This window comes from Ochotona curzoniae, unplaced genomic scaffold (assembly GCF_017591425.1).
Source record: "Ochotona curzoniae isolate NIBS_2020 unplaced genomic scaffold, NIBS_Ocur_1.0 contig_2855, whole genome shotgun sequence".
Taxonomy (NCBI): domain Eukaryota; kingdom Metazoa; phylum Chordata; class Mammalia; order Lagomorpha; family Ochotonidae; genus Ochotona; species Ochotona curzoniae.
Genome location: NW_024465615.1, coordinates 2,413,910 through 2,433,397, shown reverse-complemented (window position 1 = coordinate 2,433,397; position 19,488 = coordinate 2,413,910). Strand labels below are relative to the sequence as shown.

At 50.4% G+C, this 19,488-nt stretch overlaps 1 protein-coding gene across 2 annotated transcripts; it reads right to left on the bottom strand.

Annotated features, from left to right (window-relative positions):
- Window positions 1–398: 398 nt before the first annotated feature.
- On the bottom strand, window positions 399–17,807 carry LOC121154775 (cytochrome P450 4B1). Of its 2 annotated transcripts, XM_040977810.1 has the most exons (12): window positions 17,623–17,807; window positions 8,075–8,216; window positions 7,896–7,940; window positions 6,388–6,515; window positions 5,593–5,717; window positions 5,217–5,368; window positions 4,979–5,085; window positions 4,072–4,262; window positions 2,215–2,348; window positions 1,390–1,454; window positions 1,202–1,284; window positions 399–847 (listed from the first exon to the last, which is right to left on the bottom strand). In XM_040977810.1, exons 1-12 carry the CDS (start codon window positions 17,785–17,787, stop codon window positions 664–666), a joined length of 1,521 nt encoding a protein of 506 aa, XP_040833744.1. In that variant the 5' UTR covers window positions 17,788–17,807; the 3' UTR covers window positions 399–663. The 2 variants fall into 2 exon arrangements, with proteins under 2 accessions (XP_040833744.1, XP_040833745.1); XM_040977811.1 differs by lacking the exon at window positions 7,896–7,940.
- Window positions 17,808–19,488: the final 1,681 nt, after the last annotated feature.

Below are 19,488 nucleotides of genomic sequence, written 5' to 3'. Positions count from 1 at the left end.
CTCTGCCACCTCCCCCAGACAAACTCTGAATTCTCAGGACGCCATGTTTCTACAAAACATAGACCCTGACACTGGCAGGACTGCCACAGAACTCCATCTCCAGAAGTCAGAAGGCACTTAATGAGACATGCTTCATATTGCTTGGTTTCAGGGGTGGCCAGAAGGGAGTAAGGCTTATTCATCATTTTGTACAGTTTGGACCTTCCGTCTGTTAGAATCCAAACACACACAGAGGCTAAGTCAAGCAATGAAATCTATCTCGGTGAAGTGGCAATCTCCAGATTTCCTCCTGTCCTGCAAGCTCTGCTCATAAGCATGCGTCTTGAAGCAGAACTTCCACTGGACTCCCCCTGAGTCACGACGACTGGAATGTAAATTTTAGAAAGGTTGTCCATTACAGGAGGTGAGCAAATAGGTGCTCACTGAATATTTATTGGGTGAACACATTTGCTGGTTAACACATGAATTCTACAATATACAAACAAGCATAATACAATGTTCCCAAGGCACTGGCCTGTTGGTGATTGTCTATGTGCCGATTCCTCTCCTACAGCTACAAGATCCCAAAAGCAGAAAGATCCAATTAACTGCACGTACAGTGCTGGACAGCAGCGCTCAGCCGAAGCCACAGCCTGAACAAGACCCCCCAGCTCTGAACAAGAGCTACTTCTCAGATTGGGAGTCCAGTGGCTTCAAGTGGAGGTAGATGCCATTCTTGGAGCGCATGACCAGCTGGGGCAGCAGGATGGGCTGCCGCAGAGGGTCTGGAGAGAACTCAAAGCGGAGCAAGCACAGAGCTGAGACCACCTTCATCTCATTCATGGCAAACTGCTGCCCGATGCAGTTCCTGCAGGGAGAAGCAACAGTGAGGAAATCAAATGATCACAAAAGCCAGAAACTACAATGAGAGTCATAACTGGCTGACAGGCTGATTGACCTCAACTTTAAAAACAGAACTTGGGAACATGGCAAGGGTTCCAGGCTTGTAGACCCACATTGGAGGTCTAGTTTGGGAGTCTTTTGAAATGACACACCCATCCCACCCACTTCCCAGGGGCAGCAGTGTGACAATAGCAAGAAGACACTTTTGGCTTATTGTACACAAAGGTCACTACAAACTCAACAAGATCCCCTTCTTCACAAATTACCCTATAACAATGCCCACTCTGTTCCATCCTGAGGGGTTAGAGGGTCTTCCTACCTGGGCCCAGCAGAGAAGGGAATGAAGGCAAAAGGGTGGCGTCCAGATGAGTTCTCCGGGGAAAAACGCAGAGGGTCAAAGACCTAAGGGACAGACCTTGTTTCAACATTCACCAGGTGTTGGCAGAGTGTGACTCCCACCACCACCAGCCCACCGTGTTTGTCCTCTGGGCCCAGTGTACAGAATACCTCAGAGTTGGGCCACACGGTGTTGTTCCTATGGAGGGCATAGATATGCAGAGAGATCAGGCTGCCTATGGACAGAGCAGAGACACAGCAATCAGGTGATGCCAGGATTTGACTACAGAGGGCCAGACCCCTCCACCACCAGCAAGAGTGCCCATTTTGTGACATTAGCCCTTGGTTGACCCTTGTCAGGGATGGAGAGCTTCTGACCACACTTGATTTGTCCAAGTATTTTGCTCATCACACCTAGTTCCTACAGTCCCAGCACTGAATGAGGCACCTGACACAGGCAATTGTGGAGTGAAGAAAACAAGGAGAAATAAAATAAGCGTGCCAATGAGCCTGGGGATCACCAGAATCTTTCTGCTTTGAATTAACTAACTGCTGGAATGCTATCATTAACTACATGAAGCTATCAATAGCACCCATTCATGTGAAGCTCTCCAAGGGTCAGGTATAGATCAAAACACTATGCAAATCCATCAAACATGGCTCCATAGCTTCATAGGCCACATGAATCGAGCTTCCTGATGCAGTCTGGAGTACCACCTGGGTGAGTGTTGTGGTACATGATGGTCCTGGAGGACTTTCTCGTCAATCCTAATATCACCTTCATTTGCTCTTCTCACCCCCAGCCCCAGCCCCCATTTTACACAAGACATGGAGGCTTAGAAGCCCTAAATTGTGAGCCAGGGTTTGGTGTGCAGCTCCCTAAACATAACATCTGAGCTGTCTCTTCCTGGGATAAAGGTTTGGGTAACAGTACAAAAGGTACCAGAGAAGTGCCCACAGGACTCAAGTTCCACCTCCTATACCAGGCTGTCCCACCTTCAGGCAGAGAGCGCCCATCCACAAAGTTGACAGGCTTGTTGAGCTGTCGGTACACCTGAGGCACAGGTGGGTAGAGGCGGAAGCACTCCTTGATGCACATGGTCAAGTAGGTCATCTTCCCCAGGTCATCCCTATAGCAACAGAATCAAGACATTGTGAGAATGTGGAGCAGTGGGGTCCCAGAAGAAGACAGGGCCAGCCCCAGCTTCCCTACCTCACCAGCACATTGCCTTTGCCCTCACCTCTACCTCATACCCTCAAGAATGAAGAACCATGGAACCCACATACACCCAGGCCAGACCAGACTCAGGTGGCCACTCAGGTTCAATGGAATCTGACACTGTCTGTCCTATCCTCTCCTCATCATCGCTACTAGAGGTGAGGGGAACCGGGCCATAGAGATGAATATGCGCCTCACCATCAAAAGCAAAGTTAAATGACTGAATCCCCAAAAATCCCAGTAAGAACAGACCTTTAGGTTCAGTTTGTTTTCCCCTGGGAAGCTGGGATGGAAAGAAATGGGCAAAAGCTGACACATATTGGTTGAAGGAAGGACCAATGTGTTCATGTACTGTTTAATGCATCAATAATGACAAGCCCAGATAAAATTGAGTGTGTATGTGTGTGTTTCCTTTGGTCATCAAGAAGCTCAGACTCCAATATGAATCCAATTATCCCTACAGTTACTTGAACTCTGGGTCTTTTTCCCACCCAGTTCTTGTTCTTTGTTTGTGTTTTTCACGACTTTATTTAGTTATCCTCTAAGTTCCTCAAAGTCTTGGATGGAATCAAGTGGAAAAAGTAAATGCTCTAATTCCCTACCTCAGGCTGCATCCACACTGCTACTCATTCTTAAACATGTGGCTCTTTCTGAGTGTGAACCCTTCTTGGAAAGCCAACCCAAGCCCCCTTAATCCTCATTCTTCTGCCCCCGACCTCTAGGTGGTTGTGTCTTTCTCTCTCTGATAGCTTTTTGGTTGAGTGGGTGTGAGCCTCAGCTTGGTTCTTCCTATTCTTCCTACCTGCACTCCAGATACCCTGGGGGATTACAACATCTGACTAATAAAATAAGTCATAGAGACTTCGTCCATCAGGTCTTAGCCCCCTGGAACTACCATTTCCAGCAGCCTACAAATGAACCCACAGTTCTTCATCCACTGAGCATTTTTTCATGCTTCGGTATATATAAAGTCACATTTCAGAGGCAGCTCAGGAGGAAAGTGAAGGGCATGGCAGGATACAAGGGCCTGAAAAGGAAGAAAGGCAAGTAGGCAGAGTGGGAAGAGGCTGTGAGAGATGAGGTTACTTACAAAGAGAAGTTAGGATCAATTAGTATCACACTAAGGACATCAAAGAACAGAAAGAAACATCTGAGAGTTTATAAGTGATGAACTTTAGAGAACAATCTTACTCCTTCTTCAGAGAGAACAGTACAGATTTGGGTTTCTCCTGCCATGCAAAGGCGGGGGCCCAAGAACCAGCTCTCCTGGCTCCCTGCATCACCCATTTCTTTCTCTTCCAGCCCTCCCTATTCTACTCAGAAACCAGAAGCTTAGCCAGTGTCTGCCACCAGGAGGCGTCAGTGCATGCAATCCGTGCCTTGTATTGCCAACTTCATTCCCTACACATCTAAAAGGTTCCACTGGGAAGAATGACTCGGGTATGCCCATGCTGAGCTTCTAGCCCCATCCCACCTCCCACAAATCTACAACCCTGGAGGAACCAGGACAGCTTCTGGCATCTTCATCTAGCTGCCTGGGTGCCTCTAAGTCATTCTCAGGTAGCCCAGCCCAGGATGAGCACAACTCTTCCAGGCTGGGAAGGTTGGACTGAGCTCATACCAGCCTCACTCACCACTGGAAGGATTTCTTGTCTCCTAGGATCTCTCGGACCTCCTCCCTGCAACGCTGCTGGTGCTCAGGGTGTAAAGCCATGCAGTAGAGAAACCAGGAGATGCCACTGGTTGTAGTGTCGTGACCTTCAAACATGAATGTATCCACTTCAGCCCTGAGTTCCGTGTCTGACAGCTGGATTTCACTTCCACCCTGGGTTAGGGAAAAATAGTGGAACAGCTCAAGTCATGTGAGTGGGTCCCCAGAAGAACTCATAACAGCAGTTGTCAAACGAAGGTTCAAGAGAAGGGGTAGAAGCTCCCACTCTCCTGGGCATTAGGACTTTGCCTACAGATTCCTCTCTCTTGCTCTCTCTCTCCCCTCACTTTTGCAAGCCCAGCCTGCTACTCCGCAAAATCTTCCCCAGTCCTTCTGACCAGGAATGTGACCTAATCTAGCCCAAACCATGAGCTGTGCTCATTTGGCACAAAGCAAAGGAAGATATCCATTTCTGTCTGCATGCACCTGCTATCCCTTCACTAGACTAAAGAACCTGGAAGGAAGGGCTGGGTCTTTCCCAGTGCAAGATCTAATCCAGGGTAAATTGATGGAGTAGATGAATAAACAAATAGATAAGTGAGTGAAATCTGTGATTCTCTCATGCAAGTGGCTTCAGGCCACCACATTGCCAAATCTCAGCTGCATCTCTCCTTAGTGCCGCAGCCCACCTGCACACCCACATGTGCTGCACCTGCCATGATACTTCCCTGAGGTGTATTATAGACAGGAAGCATGTGATACTGGCTGGAGACTGAGGGAGAAATGCTTAACAGTCCTTCTGGATGTGCAGTGAACCCTATCTTGGGAGCTTGGCCTGGAGGCCCCTCTGGGACCCAGTCACAGGCACAGGTGGGCAATTCTGCACTCACCCGTACACCCAAAAGAATGTCCAGGAAGTCCAGGTGTCTCCGGTTCTGGATTTTCTCCCACTCTTTCTCATTCTGCAGGGCCACTCTCCGCTCTTTGATGACCTGGTCTGGGTCAGGAACACAGGTCGTCACTATCTGGGTCTCATTCACTGCTCAAAGGGAAACAGGCCCTGCAGCAGGAGGGAGCACAGAGGGACCAGCAGGAGAATAGGAGGTGGGCCCCGCAAGAGAGACCCACCGGTGTGGTCGTGGGCCACCTGGCAGGCTTTCAGGAAGCGGCGGCCATGCGATGTGAACTGGTAGATGAAGTCATTGTGGTACTGGCAGGAATCGATGCGCTGCTGCACAAGCAGGGTGAGCTCGCTGACTGCCTGATAGTAGCTGTTGTCACTGTCAAGCCCAGGGAGAGAGGAGTGCAGCTCAGGCTGACTGGGAGCAAAACCTCAAGTAGCTCCGTTTCAGTCCCAACCACAGCTCTCGCGGTCTGCCCCCTCTCTGCATTTAAGCCTCTGTATGGAATCCAGCAGTGTCTCCCTACCCCTCCCTTGTCTCAGAACAGGATACAACTCTCACCCCCCTCTGAGCCAGCTCTCACTACAGGGGTGCCCCCTGACCTGTGAGTCAAGCCACCTTCTCCTTTTCCAAATGTGCACTTCATGAGCGAGTTCAGTGCCATGTAGCCCACATCACTGAAGATGTCAAAGCTCTTACCTCCTTGAGCCTTTTTCTCCCATTTGTCCTGGAACCAGAAACAGGTGTCAGGGAAGAAGCCAGCTGGGCTGGATGCCCCTCCCTCCCCCACAGGGCCTACATCCTATTTTCTGCTGCCAAGATCCCCACATCCCCCAGTCTCTGACCTGCCCTGCTCTCTATACTGCTGTAGTGTGGCGATTGGGCAGCCCCTGGGCCCTATGCAGATACTGCCCAGATAATGGATACTCTCTCCTCATCTGGGAAATCTGGTGAGGGTGAGCTCCCTGGAATAGGCTGTGTGGAAGTCATGCGTGCAGTAATGGCAGGTAGAAACTCAGACAGGGGGTAAGATTGGCCTGGGCAGCTCCAGAGTTCACAGCTCTGGGACTCCAGCATTGTGGCCAGAGATGAGCACCAGCCTGGTGTTAGGAGGTGGGAAACCCTCTTAGAGTGAATAACCTCCTGACCTTCCCAAAGACAGGCAACCCTCAAATTCACACTAGGAGCCTTGCTAAGGCCTTCCCAGTTAGACAAGTAAGAGGGTCAGTCTCCCTGTGGGGACAAGGGCCAGGCTGCCTGGAAGGGAGCCTCAGCCTTCAATCTGTAGGTGTCTGCTCTGGGGGTCAGGAGGGTCATCCATCCCTGATGCTCTTCCCCCACCAGTCCTCCCAGAGGAGGCCAGAAGAGGGTGAGGAAGGCCAGCCCAGGGAACCTACCAGCATGGCATGTGTGGAGTCAGCAAATATAGCCACATAGGGTTTCAGCACATCATAATGGAAGCCAGGGGTGAGTAGCTTGCGGTGTTGGAACCACTGAGGCCCATCCAGAACCAGCAGGCCTTTCCCTACAGAGGAGGTGGGAAGAGGGGTCAGTCAGGCCAGGCAACCCTGCCCAGTGCCTGGTAAACTGGAACAAAGCCCATGCACCCCCACCCCTTAACCTGAGGAGGAGAGGGTGAGAGCCTTTAGGGCTGAACCCCCAGGAGTTCCCTGTGAGTCTAACACTACGCTGCCATGACTGCAGGACACAGAGGTAACTGCAATCCTGGCTCAGAGAACTCTTTGCTTGGGATGGATTGGCTCCATTCTCACTCTCAGCTATGCCACAAGGCCTGGGTTCTGGGAATCTGATTCAGGTGCCGCTGGATTCAGACAATAGGCGGAACCTCCCTGGGTGCAGACGGAGGCCTACCAGGCCCCGACTCCTGGGCTACTGTCTGTCACCAGAGCCTCAGGGGAACAGTCTGTCCTGTGTGCACCTGGTAGCCTTGGGCAGGACTCTGGCCTCCAACCAATACACACACCCAGCAAGAGAAATACATTCTTAGCTTCAAAATCCCTCCCTTCTGTCTCTCCAAGCCCTTTCTGTCTCTCCATTTGATCTGCCCTTTGACCATCGAAGACAGTAAGGATCACAGAAATACAGACTTCTCTAGATTTCTGGGTGAGTGGTCTTGGGAACATTGTCTTACTCTTGGCCCTGCCGTCCCCACTCCTAGATCCCAGGAAGATGCTGAGGCTACCAGGAGATCATGAGTTGAACAAGAGGTGGGGCTGAGGGAACGTTAGAGAAGCACATGGTCTCGCTCAAGAATATTCAGTAGCTCCTAGGTCCTGTTAACATCAACCACAGTCCTCATCCTGTCAGCCAAAGGTGGCCAGTTTTCCCTGACCTGCTTCATCCCCCAAATGCCCTTCAGCCACCAAGAAGGCCCCACAGCCTTCTGGTGACACCAGCCACGGTCCTCCCACCACCCCTTTCCCTAGGCCTTATCCTAGATAGCATCTCCTGTTAGAGACTCCTGGAGGAGCCATGCTGTTGATGCCTCCTCCAAGTAATCTTTTTTCTCACCCACACATCCTCCAGAATGTGTGTCTGCCTGTCCAGGTAAGATGACAGGACCAACAGGAGAAAGACCCATTTAGAATACCCCTCCTGAAGGTCCTGTCCTTCTAGAATCATGCTTAAACCAAAATCTGCATCAGTCAGGGTTTAACCAGAGCAACAGGGCCAGTGGAAGGGGTGCCTATCCAAGTTAAAAGACAGCCTGGCAAGAGAAGTTGTCTAGAATCCACCCTCCCTCTGCTTCCCCACAGAGCATAGTCCAGGCACCCAGGTGTGTGCTGGTTCAGATGACAGCATTATCCATGGAGAGTGGGTTGGGCTGGCTGGAGAAGGGCAGGGTGATGGATAGGAAGGGCAGGTTAGGCAAGTGCTCACTTACCAGTCCACTGGAGCAGGAAATCATACACATCCGGGGCTTTAGGGTCTGTAGAAGAAGAATACTGGGTCAAGCCTGGCCATGGGGCACCCAGAGAAGATTTGTGGTTCAGAAGGGTGGGGGACCTCAGTTGCCAGACCCAGGCATCCTCCCCTGACCCTTTGCTTCCAGGAGTGCCTCACCCCCACGACTATACACAGCTTTGACGTAGTCAGGCTCATAGATATTCAGGAAACCAACAAACGGTCCAAACCAGAGTGGGTGGGCATAAGGGAACTGCTGGGTCCAGGACACCACCTTATCCAGGCTCCCCGTCTTCTGGATCTGAAATGGAAGAGAAAACCAGAGCCACTCAAGAACCCATTGTCACCAGCCAGGCCCCAAGTCCCTGTGGCTGCCCTCCTTCCACCTGCACCTTTTCTCCCATACATCCCAAGTCAATGCCATGTTCAAGGTCACTGTTCTAAGACTTCCCCCTTCTCATACTTTGGCTAGCTCTACAACCCTTTACTAGCCAATCTGCTTTCCACCTGACACTTTACAACAACCTTGTACCTGCCATTTGCTGAAGAGAGTTTCTGCCTCCTGGCCAAGATTTTTCCATTACAGAACTAGTCCCTGTTTGTTACGTGACAGATTAATCACCTCCAAGGAGAATGAGAGTGACACCATGTTAACCTTTCATTTTATGGGGAGGGCGTATGGTAAACAACTAAGCAATTAAATGTGACAGATACTGGTGAGTTCTGAGAAGGAACTAAAGGCTAACAGGGAGGACCTGCTTGCATAGGGCGGTCCAGTATGACTTGTTGTTGGACATGGCTTTTGGGGTGAAACTTGAAACACTTTAAGCCATGTGATGTATAGAGGAAGAGCATTCTGCATTGGAGCAAGCACCAAGATTCAGAGGCAAGAAAGAGCAGATGGTTTCAAAGAGCTGTCCTTGGAGGGGTGGGGGAATGTAGTTAACTGAGAGAGGGGTGGAGAGATCACCGCAAAACCCTGTGTACTCTTTATGGGGGAGGGGAGGCTCTAGATACACCCACTCACCCAGGGGTGCATTACAGAAATGGAGCCCTGCAACCACAACTTATACACACGCAGCCTTTTCACACAATCACACGCCTTGCCCTCCTTCCCGAGCCAGTATCTTTTACTGCCATCCCATGTCGCCAACACTGAGTGGGCCGGGACAGGGATGTATCAGGACGTCAATCCACTTGCAGCCCTCAGCTGCCTGCGCAGAGCCTGGGATCGGGTAGACGCTCTGCAGGCTGTGGGCAAGGGCAGCAGTGGCTCAGCTGAAGTAAGGGCTTGTGCCAGGAACCTCATATCCTCGTCCCCTGGAATCCTCAGCAACCCCTGCAGTCCCGCCTGAGGGAAGAGGCAGCTGAGGCATAGCAAGGACCCCATAGTGCATGAACTCAGGAGGCTGATTTCACATCCCCCACCCAGTCTTTGATGCTTGGAAGAACTCAAGTTTGTTTTCGAGCTTTTTGTTAAAAGTTAAGTCAAAGGCCTGATGCGGTAGCCTAGTGGCTAAAGTCTTCATCTTGCAAGCACCAGGATCCCATACAGGTGCTGGTTCGTGTCCTGATGGCCCCGCTTCTCATTCAGCTCCCTGCTTATGACCTGACATGGCAATAGAGGATGGCCTAAAATCTCCCACTGTACCTGCATGGAGACCCAGAGGAAGCTCCTGGCTCCTGGCTTTGGATCAGCTCAACTCCGGCTGTTGCGGCCACTTGGGGAGTGAATAAGTGAATGGAAGATCTTCCTTTCTGTATGTCTGATTTTCCAATAAAAATAAATAAATCTTAAAAAATAAAAACTTAAATTGGGCCCGGTGGCTTGGCCTAGTGGCTAAAGTCCTTGCCTTGAACACACCGGGATCCCATATGGGTGCCGGTTCTAATCCCGGCAGCTCCACTTCCCAACCAGCCCCCTGCTTGAGGCCTGGGAAAGCAGTCAAGGATGGCCCAAAGCCTTGGGACCCTGCTCCCACATGGGAGACCCGGAGGAGTTTCCTGGCCCCTGACTTCAGATCGGCACAGCACCGGCCGTTGCACTCACTTGGGGAGTGAATCATCAGACGGAAAATCTTCCTCTCTGTCACTCCTCCTCTCTGTATATCTGTCTGACTTTCCAATAAATAAATAAATCTTTAAAAAAACTTAAATCAAATTGTTTTAGATTTATAAGACCAAGAGTGTGCAGGTATACTAGGGTTCCCTTGTACGCCCCATTTGATGAAGTGTATGTTGAAAGAATGGAATGAATGGTGGAGGTAAAAAGAAATGAAGAAAGGAGGGAAAGCTCACAAAACAGCTGACTACTCAAAATTTGCCAAAGATGTTCAGTCTCGTGAGGGGTCAGCCCAACGTCTTGCTCAATTTGGAGGTGTCAGGGAAGGGCTGTCACAGCATTTCCTGCGTGATAAACACCATTGCTGATTTCTGTCGGCTTCCTCAGTTGCGCTGGCCTGACAGCTCTGGGCTATGAGTGAATGCACTCCTCATCCCCCCATTCAACCTCACAACCAATAGAATAGATGGGAACAGTAGATGGTTACCAGGTGCTGTCTGAATGACTGCATAGATTGTGCCATGTACCTGACGTGAAATAATAATTACTCCTGTTTTACAGATGAGAAAACTGAGGCCCAGAGCCATGAATTCATTTACCCATTGCCGACAAGTTAGCCATGCTCCGGCTCAAGCTAGAGCCCTGTACTCTCTTCACACCGAAGCCTTTTGGGACCACTGTGCTCAGTTGCCTAAGCTGTGCACTGCACAGTAGGACTGAACACAGTGCAGGGAATGCTGTTCTTGCTGGGGACTGTGCACATGCTACCTGTGCTGGCCCTCTTGCCTGCTCTTCTCTGCAAACACCTCTCTCACAGTCCCCACCCACTCAGCTTGTCCATAGTATATCTCCCTGGGAAGGCCTTCAAGCAAAGCACAGGTATCTGACAATGCAGCCCACATGGATCTTTGGCCCAAGCCTCTCCTTTCAAGCGCCTGGATACGGGGTCTGCTTTGGTCTCCAAACTCCCACCCAGGCCTTCCTCCTTTCCCAGACTCTCAATAGAGTCTGACAGAATTTCCCCATGGGTCTTGTCCCTCACTGCCTCTGAATTCATGCTTGAGCACACAATGTCAAAAAAAAAAAAAAAAAGCTCGAAATGAAGAAAATCTTGTCTACCTGCAGATAAAGTGGGATTCTCCAGTATCCCTGCCAGCTGCATCCCTGGAAATGACTCCTTCTCTCTTATTTTCCTGGGTGTCCTCCTGAATTTTTCTTACCACTGGTCTGATCACTGACTGCTTCCCTTCTCCCATGACTTTTAAGGCTTCAAATCGCATTTGGACAGGGCAGGGAAAGGCCCTGCAAGTGACAGCGTGACCGGACTCAGAGGCTGTCTGGGCTGTGGGAGCTAGGGATGACAGGGCTCCTCTATGCCCACTCCACTCCTTACCCGTCAGGCACATGCCCTCTGCAGTATTCCCTGACTTTGTGCTGATGGCAGTCACAGCCAGCTTGCATGAGTCCAGTCTTTGATTGTTCCCTGAAACATTGTAAGAGTGAGGATGGCCCCAGAAACTGGCACCATTGCCTCAGTTGCAGCCACCCACCCCACCCCCCAGCACTACTATTGCAGCTGCAGGGCCCAGCACCCTCCCTCTGAGACATGTGTGTTTGCCTGGCTAGTTCCTCTGGTTATACAACTGTATGCCTCACATTCGTCCTCAGATGCCCTGAGCTGAGATGCTTCCAGGGCCGGGATGTCCAGGCCAGCTTGTTTTTCTCTAGGAGGAAGGAAGCAGAGAAGGAGCAGGCCGTGGAGATAAATGTTGGCTCCCAGTTCTGCAGCCCCTCCTCATCCATCCTCACATTTGCTTTCCTATTAACCCAGGAATGAAGAATGGGAGGGATTGGGAAGAGCAAACATGTAACATCCCCCTCTTTTCTGCTCCCTAAATCTAAGGAAGTTTTGCTCCAAAAATTAGACCAAAAAGGGCCATCTAGCAGAACCGTCACTTCTTTTTATCAGTCTGAACAGTCACATGAGGCACAGCAGATCAGGGAGCCTGACTAAGGCTCTTCCTGCTGTCTCTCCCGTTAGCAAGCCTGCTCAGGCCAGCAGCCAGTTTATCTGATGCCCATTTGACCAGTGTCCAAAGCACAAGCTACCCGTCTGGTCAGTCTGCAGCTGCCACACCCCTCCTGGAGTATTGCTTGAGAACAAAAAAAAATTTGCTCACAAAAAAGCATGTAGGGTTTATGAAGTAAACAGGGAAGATATATAGGGCTTTGTCTGGCCCTGCACCTTGGAGCTCTCTGGAGGTCATGTTACTCTAACCTTCCTGTTCCCAGGGCCACCTGCCCAGTACCATCTCTGTGCTCCAAGGGCCAAAACATCCCTAGCAACAAAAAACTTATTACTTTTCCAGACACCACCCAGCCTTGGACTATGCCCATTCTTAGAAAGACTTCTTAGCCACTGAGCTGAAAACCTCTCCCATGAGTCTCCACTCTGCTTTATAGTCTCAGAAGGGTAGAGTTCCCCCAGTGCCCAGGGCTCAAGACAGGCCCCCGGGAGGCAGCACTCAGCCAGAGATCAGCAGAAGCTCCTTCTGGGAAGCCCCACTGAGATCATCCAAGCCTGCAAAGGTCTTGGCCATACCTTCAAATGGATAGCATAATCATTTCCCACCCATTTCCTAACTAATTAAGAGACCACCAATGGGGAACATCTCACCTGTAGGTTCCCTGCCCAATAAGGAGGGGTCAGAGAATGCTTAAAATCCCAAGACCCTTCCTCAAACCTTTGGTGTCTCTCTCTCCCTCCCCTTTCGAGAGGCACCCCACCTCCTGGCTTTTTCTCCGGAGGTGCTTCCCCTTTCCTCTTCCTTCCCTGCTCACCTGGTCCCTTCACAAATAAACCTTTTTGTCTGCAACAGATTCCCAGCTTTTTATTTCTACAATAAGCTGAGGAAAGAACCCACCAGGCATTTCTGGTAATACCCACATCACTAGCCTCAATCTGCTACTCAAAAACTTACCTCAGTGGCCTCCTTCCTCCATTCTGCCCCCAGCTCCCAATCCAAGAGGTTGCCAGAACCAGAAGCTGTCCAATGGGAAATCCCCCGAGGGTACCCCACGGCCTGAACAGCCACCAGGCCCAACCATCCTCAGCCTCTCTGCTTGTCCTTCTGTAGCGGTCGAGGCCTTGAGAGCCACCGAGGTCACCTACTGTGGATTCCTCATGGCCACCAACTGCTGCAGGCTCACCTAGCGTCCCCATGTCTACTAGCTCCTTCCCGTTTATTTTTAAAACATGCCTGAGTCTTTGCTATTTCAAAAAAGGGCACAAAACAGTCTGTGGTTTGCCTCCTCCCATTTCAGCTGCCACACTCTCCTCTTCTTCCCTTTGAACTTCTCACATGCCCTGATCAGGCTCCCCTTGCTCTGTCAGTGTTGAGCCCCAAGGCCTGCAGGCTACAGCGAAGTAGGAGACCCTCCTTTTCAGCTCTGCCCCTGTGAGTCCTCCCCCTCTCCTGCTGCCCCACTCAGCACACCCACCATGTGTCCCCTGAAGGTGACACTCCCCCACATCCTACCCTCGGCCCCTTCTGTGCTGCACCTTCTCCCAGATTCTCTCACCTACTCTCTCAGCTTTTCTGTCACCTGTGGCTCCTCCTTGAGCCACATATCCCAGGTGATTTTACTGCTGAGGCCTGAAAATCCAATCAAACCCAGATATGTCTGCCAACCATCGCCCAGACTCATGGGGCCCAGTATTTCCGAGGCCGTGTGCATGTGTTTGTAGGCATCACATTTGCAACTCACAGGAGGAAACTGCTACAATACTCTCCACCCAGGACCCAAGGCTCCCCTTGTCCGGGGGCTGCAGTCAGCCCCTGAGCGTCCTCTTTCTGGGTCTCAGACATGCACACATTTTAAAATTTAGACTTAATATGGCCAGTGCCAGCAGGCTAAGCCTCCATTTGCAGTGCCAGTATCCCATATGGACTCTAGTTCATGTCCTGACTGCTCCATTTCTGATCCAGAGCCCTACTTATGGCCTGGGAAAGTAGTGGAGGATGGTCCAAGTCCTTGGGCTGCTGCCCCCCATGTGGGAAACCTGGAAGAAGCTCCTGGCTCCTGGCTTTGGATTGGCTCAGGTCCAGCCATTGTGGCCATTTTGGGAATGAACCAGCAGTCTTTCTCTCTCTTTCTTTCTCTCTTTTGCACTCTCTTTCTCTCTCTCTCTCTCTCTCTCTCTCTCTCTTTCTCTCTCTCTCCCTCTCCCTCTCTTTCTCCATAATTCTTTCAAATAAAAATAATCAAATCTTTTTTAAAAATTCAGACATAGTGAGGCATCCCTCCCTGCATACAATCCAACCTTGTCACTCAAGGGACTTTTTTACGTTTTTCAGTGTCTTTTCTAAATTCTGCTCAGATGGACCTGTGATGTCTTAGCAAAGTTCCAGGGCATTCCTGGCTCCCCTTCTCACAGATATCCTCACATCTGGCTGTGGTGAGAGCCCTGATGCCTTCTCCCACATCCTCCATTCCAAGACTTGGATCACTCCCCCTTGCTTGAGGCTCACTTTGTGGTGCTTGGCTGGGCTCCCTGTCCATCTAGTCAATGCCCAAAAGCATGATTTTTCTCAGACCCAAGGCCAATCTCATTGTTCCATTGCTTCAGTTCCTTCAGGGGCTCAGAATAAAGCAAACCTTTCAGTGTAGCCTCTGGAATCTCTGGCCCTACCCACCTCCAACAGCCTCATCCTCTCTGTCCTTCCCACCGTTCCAACAGTGCTGAAGTACTCACAAAAGCTTGCATGAGACCTCAGAGATCAAAATGGCATCCTAAGCACCAGGTAGTCTTTCCAGGCTCTGCGCCACGCACAGGCGGATGCCTTTCCTCTATACATCCACAGGCTGTTCCTTTTAGACTGGTGAGTCTCTTCAGCAGCAGCCCCCTCAACTTCCTCTACCAGGGCACCCTAGGCCCATGGATCTGTAACCCACAGTTTGCATTACCCATCTCTTCTGCAGACCTGGTCTTGCCAGGTCAGACCTCTTATCTTGATTCTTCATCTTCCTGTCTCTGTACAAGGTCAGTGCTAGTTGTTTGAGAAAAGAGGGATCTAATCCTGGCTGGGTTAGAAAGGAAGAAGGTGATAAGAGTAAATGTTTGGGCATGTTTTGAAGTAAACATCTCACACTCTGGTTTTTCTTCAGATTGTATAAATCTTTCACATTTTTACTGAAGTAAACATCCCCTTCATAGGCATTCAACATCCGATAACCACGTACCCAACAACTTGCAATCAGCCTCTACTTGGTGACTTTTTCTAACTAAACAAGGTCCTAGTGATTAATTCCATGTAACTAACAAGCAAATTGAAGCACAGAAAAGTGTCATCACTTACTCAATGGGGCAAAAGAGTCCATGATCAATGTTTGCTGAACAAATTATGCCAGAGCTTTCTCTGCATTACACAAAGCTGTTGCAACAGCAATGGCTGGGAACAGGGAAGAGGCTTCAGCAACCTCAGTAGATCATCTTTCCTCTGTCATGGAGCTGGCCTTCTCTCCCCCCTCCACACACACACACACACACACACATTGGCCCCACTCAGGGGTCCCAATTTGAACCCAAAATTGAACACCTCCAGTGTTCCAGGTGCTCCCTGAGTCCCCTGGCGGGATAAGGGGAATTCTAGCAGAACAAGACACATTCTAAGAATTGAACAGAATGATAGTTGGAACTACCAGGGCCTACAAACAACAAATGAAGACCAAAAATGGAGAAATTAATCTTGATGGACAAGTCCTTCCCACCCCCTGCCCTTCACCCACCATTCTCCTTTGTTCCCTTTCTACTCCTGTCACCTCCAGGCCTAGGAATCAAATGGACTGAGCAGTCCTAGAATCAAAATGCAGGCGTCTTGGGCTCAGCCTTGATTCAATTCCTGAACTCTTGTATGATCTCAGACAAATATCTCACACCCTCCCAGCCTCCATTTCTTCCTACCATTTTCAAGTTCAAGTGTGGATGGCACCAAGAGGTGCCAACCCCTGAAGGAATGCAAGAGGGTGTTTCTCCCATGGTTCCCCAGGAAACCTTTGTGTACAAGAGTGGCCACCCCTTAAGCCCTGCCTGCTCTTCCTGGTGCCCAGAGAAGGCCCTCCAGATAGTTGTATCAGCGCCAAGAAGCTCAGAGCTCAGCTGTTACCATATCCATTCCCCACTTATACCCTCTACTCTGCAGGTGAGGCAGGGCAGCTGGGGGAGGAGGGCAGATGAATCTGACTTGCAAGTAGAAGAACCAAATGGATCCTGTTCTCCAGACACCTCCCTGAGGGCAAAACCACGTTGATGGAGGAAGGTGAAAATGGAGGGGGCACCAGAGGGAAAAAACTGAAGCATTCCCCCATTACAGTCAGACTGCAACCTCCCCCAAGACTCTACTTCCTTCTTTAGCAAAGCTTCGTCCAGAGCTTCTTGCATGTATGCTCCCCTTCACTTGCCCTCCACCATGGAAACCCCTTATCCCCTCCAGCATTCACTGTTGGTTCTGCCTATTCTGTGGCAGGCTTTGTACTGGATCCTAAGGGCACAGAGGTGAAATCAGAGCAGATCTCCATTCACCAGAGGTCAACCCCAACAAAGAAGATGGACAAGACTTGAGACAAGAAGAGTGGTGCTGACATTGGACCCTGGCGAGGTAGCCCAAGCATCTGGGGCTGGAACAGGCAGGGCTGTTTCTCCTTCCAAAAAATACACTAAAAGCCTCGCAACCTTGGACCCTTCTCCCCCCACCACCTTTTCTCTCCTAGATAGACCCAGGATACACTGGTTACCAGGAAGAGGGCTGGCTGAATAGGAGCCAGAAAAAGACTAATGGTAAAAAATAAAAAGTAAAAAAATAAAGCCTAGAGGTCAAGCTCACTTCCAATGTCAACCAAGGAAAAGAGGCAAGTCCACAGACCTTAGAGTAAGCAAAGTGTACTTAGGAGGTAAGGGAAGGAGCCATGGCCCTCTCTGAGCCAGAACCTCAGGAATCTGTAACTGCATTGCCAAACCTAGCTGCAGATCAAAAAACTGCAGAAGTTGTTAAGCTCAGATTCCAACTCCCAATCTGACAAATTAGAATTTCCACAAGCTGGAGGCCCATGACCACTCAGAATGTGAAAGGTCAATTACAGAACAGCAGTTTCTGGCTTCCCTTTCAGAGTCAGAAATTGATATCTCTGGAGCCAGAACTGTGTCACCACAGGTTAAGCCACTTCCTGCAGCACCTGCAACCCATATGGGAGCCAATTCAACTCCTGACTGCTCCGTTTCCAATCTCACCAATGCTCCTGGGAAAGCAGTGGAAGACAGCCCAAGTGCTTGGGGTCCCTGTCACTTATGTGGGAGACCTGAATGAAGTCCCTGATTCCTGGCTTCGACACTAACCATTGCAGCCATTTGGGGAGTGAACCCCAAGTCTCCCACCTTCTGAAACCAGCTTAAGGGAGGACTGAGTCCCAGATCCTACTGGAAAAAGCTGGATGAGAACGGTGACACCCAGGACAGCACCCCTGCCCAAGCTGAGCAGTCTCCCTCCACAACCCCCTGGGAGAACAGGCTGGATTCTTTGAAGGCAAGAAGGCCATTTCCTCTTCCCCTTCCCACCACGCCTCCCACCCTCCCACCTCCACATTGTACCTCGAGAGCATGCCCAAAGAACCAGTGGGTAGGAGGCCCTGGGAAGCTGTCCAAGGCCCGGGCTAGCCTCTGCCTCCGAAGCAGCAGGCGGAGGAGCTTGAAGAAGACTAGGCTCAAGATCAGTCCAAAGGCCCATAGGCCCAGGCGAGACAGAAAGTGGAGCATGACACCTGGAGTTGTAGCCACTTAGGCTCCAGCTTGTCCCCTGCTGTCCCTGGACTCCCTTATACCCTGAGAGCAGGCATCCTGCCAACTCCCACCCCTAGCCACGCCCTGCAGCCAACAGCAGCTGAGCTCAGACTGAGTGCCATAGGGAGGAGACAGCAACCAGCAATTACACACAACAGAGGTGAGAAGCTGGTTGACGTCTTTCAAAACACAGCTAGAAAGACAATACTGGTGGGCATCTCTCCTTGGGTGCTTAGGGGAGCAAACAGGTGGCAAATCCTAGTGAATCAGCAACAAAATAGCCACTGCCTTTCCTTATGGGCACCTCAATCATGACAGGCACTTTTTCTACATTAACCCATTTAGCCAGGACAGAAGTAGAACATAGATTTCACTCTGGATACCCATTCCTTAGATAATGAAACAGAGGTTCAGCTTGTCTGTGCTTTCTCACAAGAAGGTCTTCTTGTCCCCTTTGATAGGGACCCTAAGGGGGGCTTGGTCCAAATGCCAGTCTCACAAAGCCAGAGTTCCTCTTGGTTAGGCACCTTCAGAGGTGAGATTCTAGTCCAAGAAGGAGGATCTTGGATAAGAAAAGAACTGCACCTCCAAAAGCAAGTTGGTCTTGAGGAAATTAGAAGTTGCTTTCAGGGTGATAATAGCATATCTTCATGTTCCATCCCTCTGGGTGGGTAAAGCCACTTGGCCCAGAGAGGAATGGGCAAGGAATTGCACAGCCAGAAACTGGCAGCTACCAGTGCCCAGCCAGGGGTTCCATGTTCCAGGGAGGATGTGATGTTGGTCTCTCCTGTCCTTAGTCGGGGCCCTGAGGAAACAGAGTTCACTGCAGATGTTTTTTGGATGTGGGACTCCCTTGGGAGAACCCAGCACAGTGAAGAAATTCAACTAGGGGGTTATGCAACCTCCAGAGGTGGTAACACCAGGAACTCTAGCAACACCCCTAGGTTGGAGAAACAAGTGGGAACAACTGTCTCCAGAGCCTGGGGAAATTGTACTGCTGGGCAACAGCTGAGAAGTGAAACCATACCAGGCAAGGCACAAAGATCTCCAAAACTCTTTCTTCTTCTACTTCTGGTCTCCTGCAAGGGTCTCCCAGCCTAGGAGCCTGGGGGAGTCAAGCTGCAGCAGGAAGGAAAGAGTGGACACTGAGTCTGCCAGGAGGTGGTAGGTAAACCTGGAGCTCCAATGGCAGCTATTGACACCTAGAATGGCGAGGCACCAACATGGTCTCCCTGTTCTCCTGGCGAGATTAAGCCCCTGTCTCAGCTGAAGAGACATAGTACACCACTCCCCACAGGCAGGGAAGCGAGGAGATGGTGCAGTGAGAGGAATTCCAAAAGTGTCTTCTCCGTGGCTCTGTAACACTTACTCAAACTCAACACTTATACTGTGCTTCCCTGGATCATTTCAGTGCATTGACCCTGGTTGGATAATAAGGGAATGTGGTAAGCCACTGGCCAACTTCCAGACTCTCTTGCCAATTCATTTATCAGCCTAAATACTGAGTGATTGAAGAAGAACATGAAGGAGCTCCACCTGACATGGGAGCCATAGCTCCTGGCAAATACCAGGTAGGAGTCACCTGGGAGGTATGCAGGACTAGTCTAAATGGTGCCAATGGGTAGTGTGGATATTGTTTGAGAGTCCCCCAGCATCCATTTACTACTTCTGTCATCC

What these genes read in the sequence shown, in the direction of transcription:
- LOC121154775 (XM_040977810.1), bottom strand. Translation starts at nt 17,787, where the DNA reads ATGCTCCACTTTCTGTCTCGCCTGGGCCTATGGGCCTTTGGACTGATC. An exon ending in GGTGGCCCACGACCACACCG is followed by an intron (nt 5,086 to 5,216) that starts GTGGGTCTCTCT and finishes TTCCTGACCCAG; the next exon opens with ACCAGGTCATCAAAGAGCGG. An exon ending in CCCTTCTCTGCTGGGCCCAG is followed by an intron (nt 848 to 1,201) that starts GTAGGAAGACCC and finishes TTCTCCCTGCAG; the next exon opens with GAACTGCATCGGGCAGCAGT.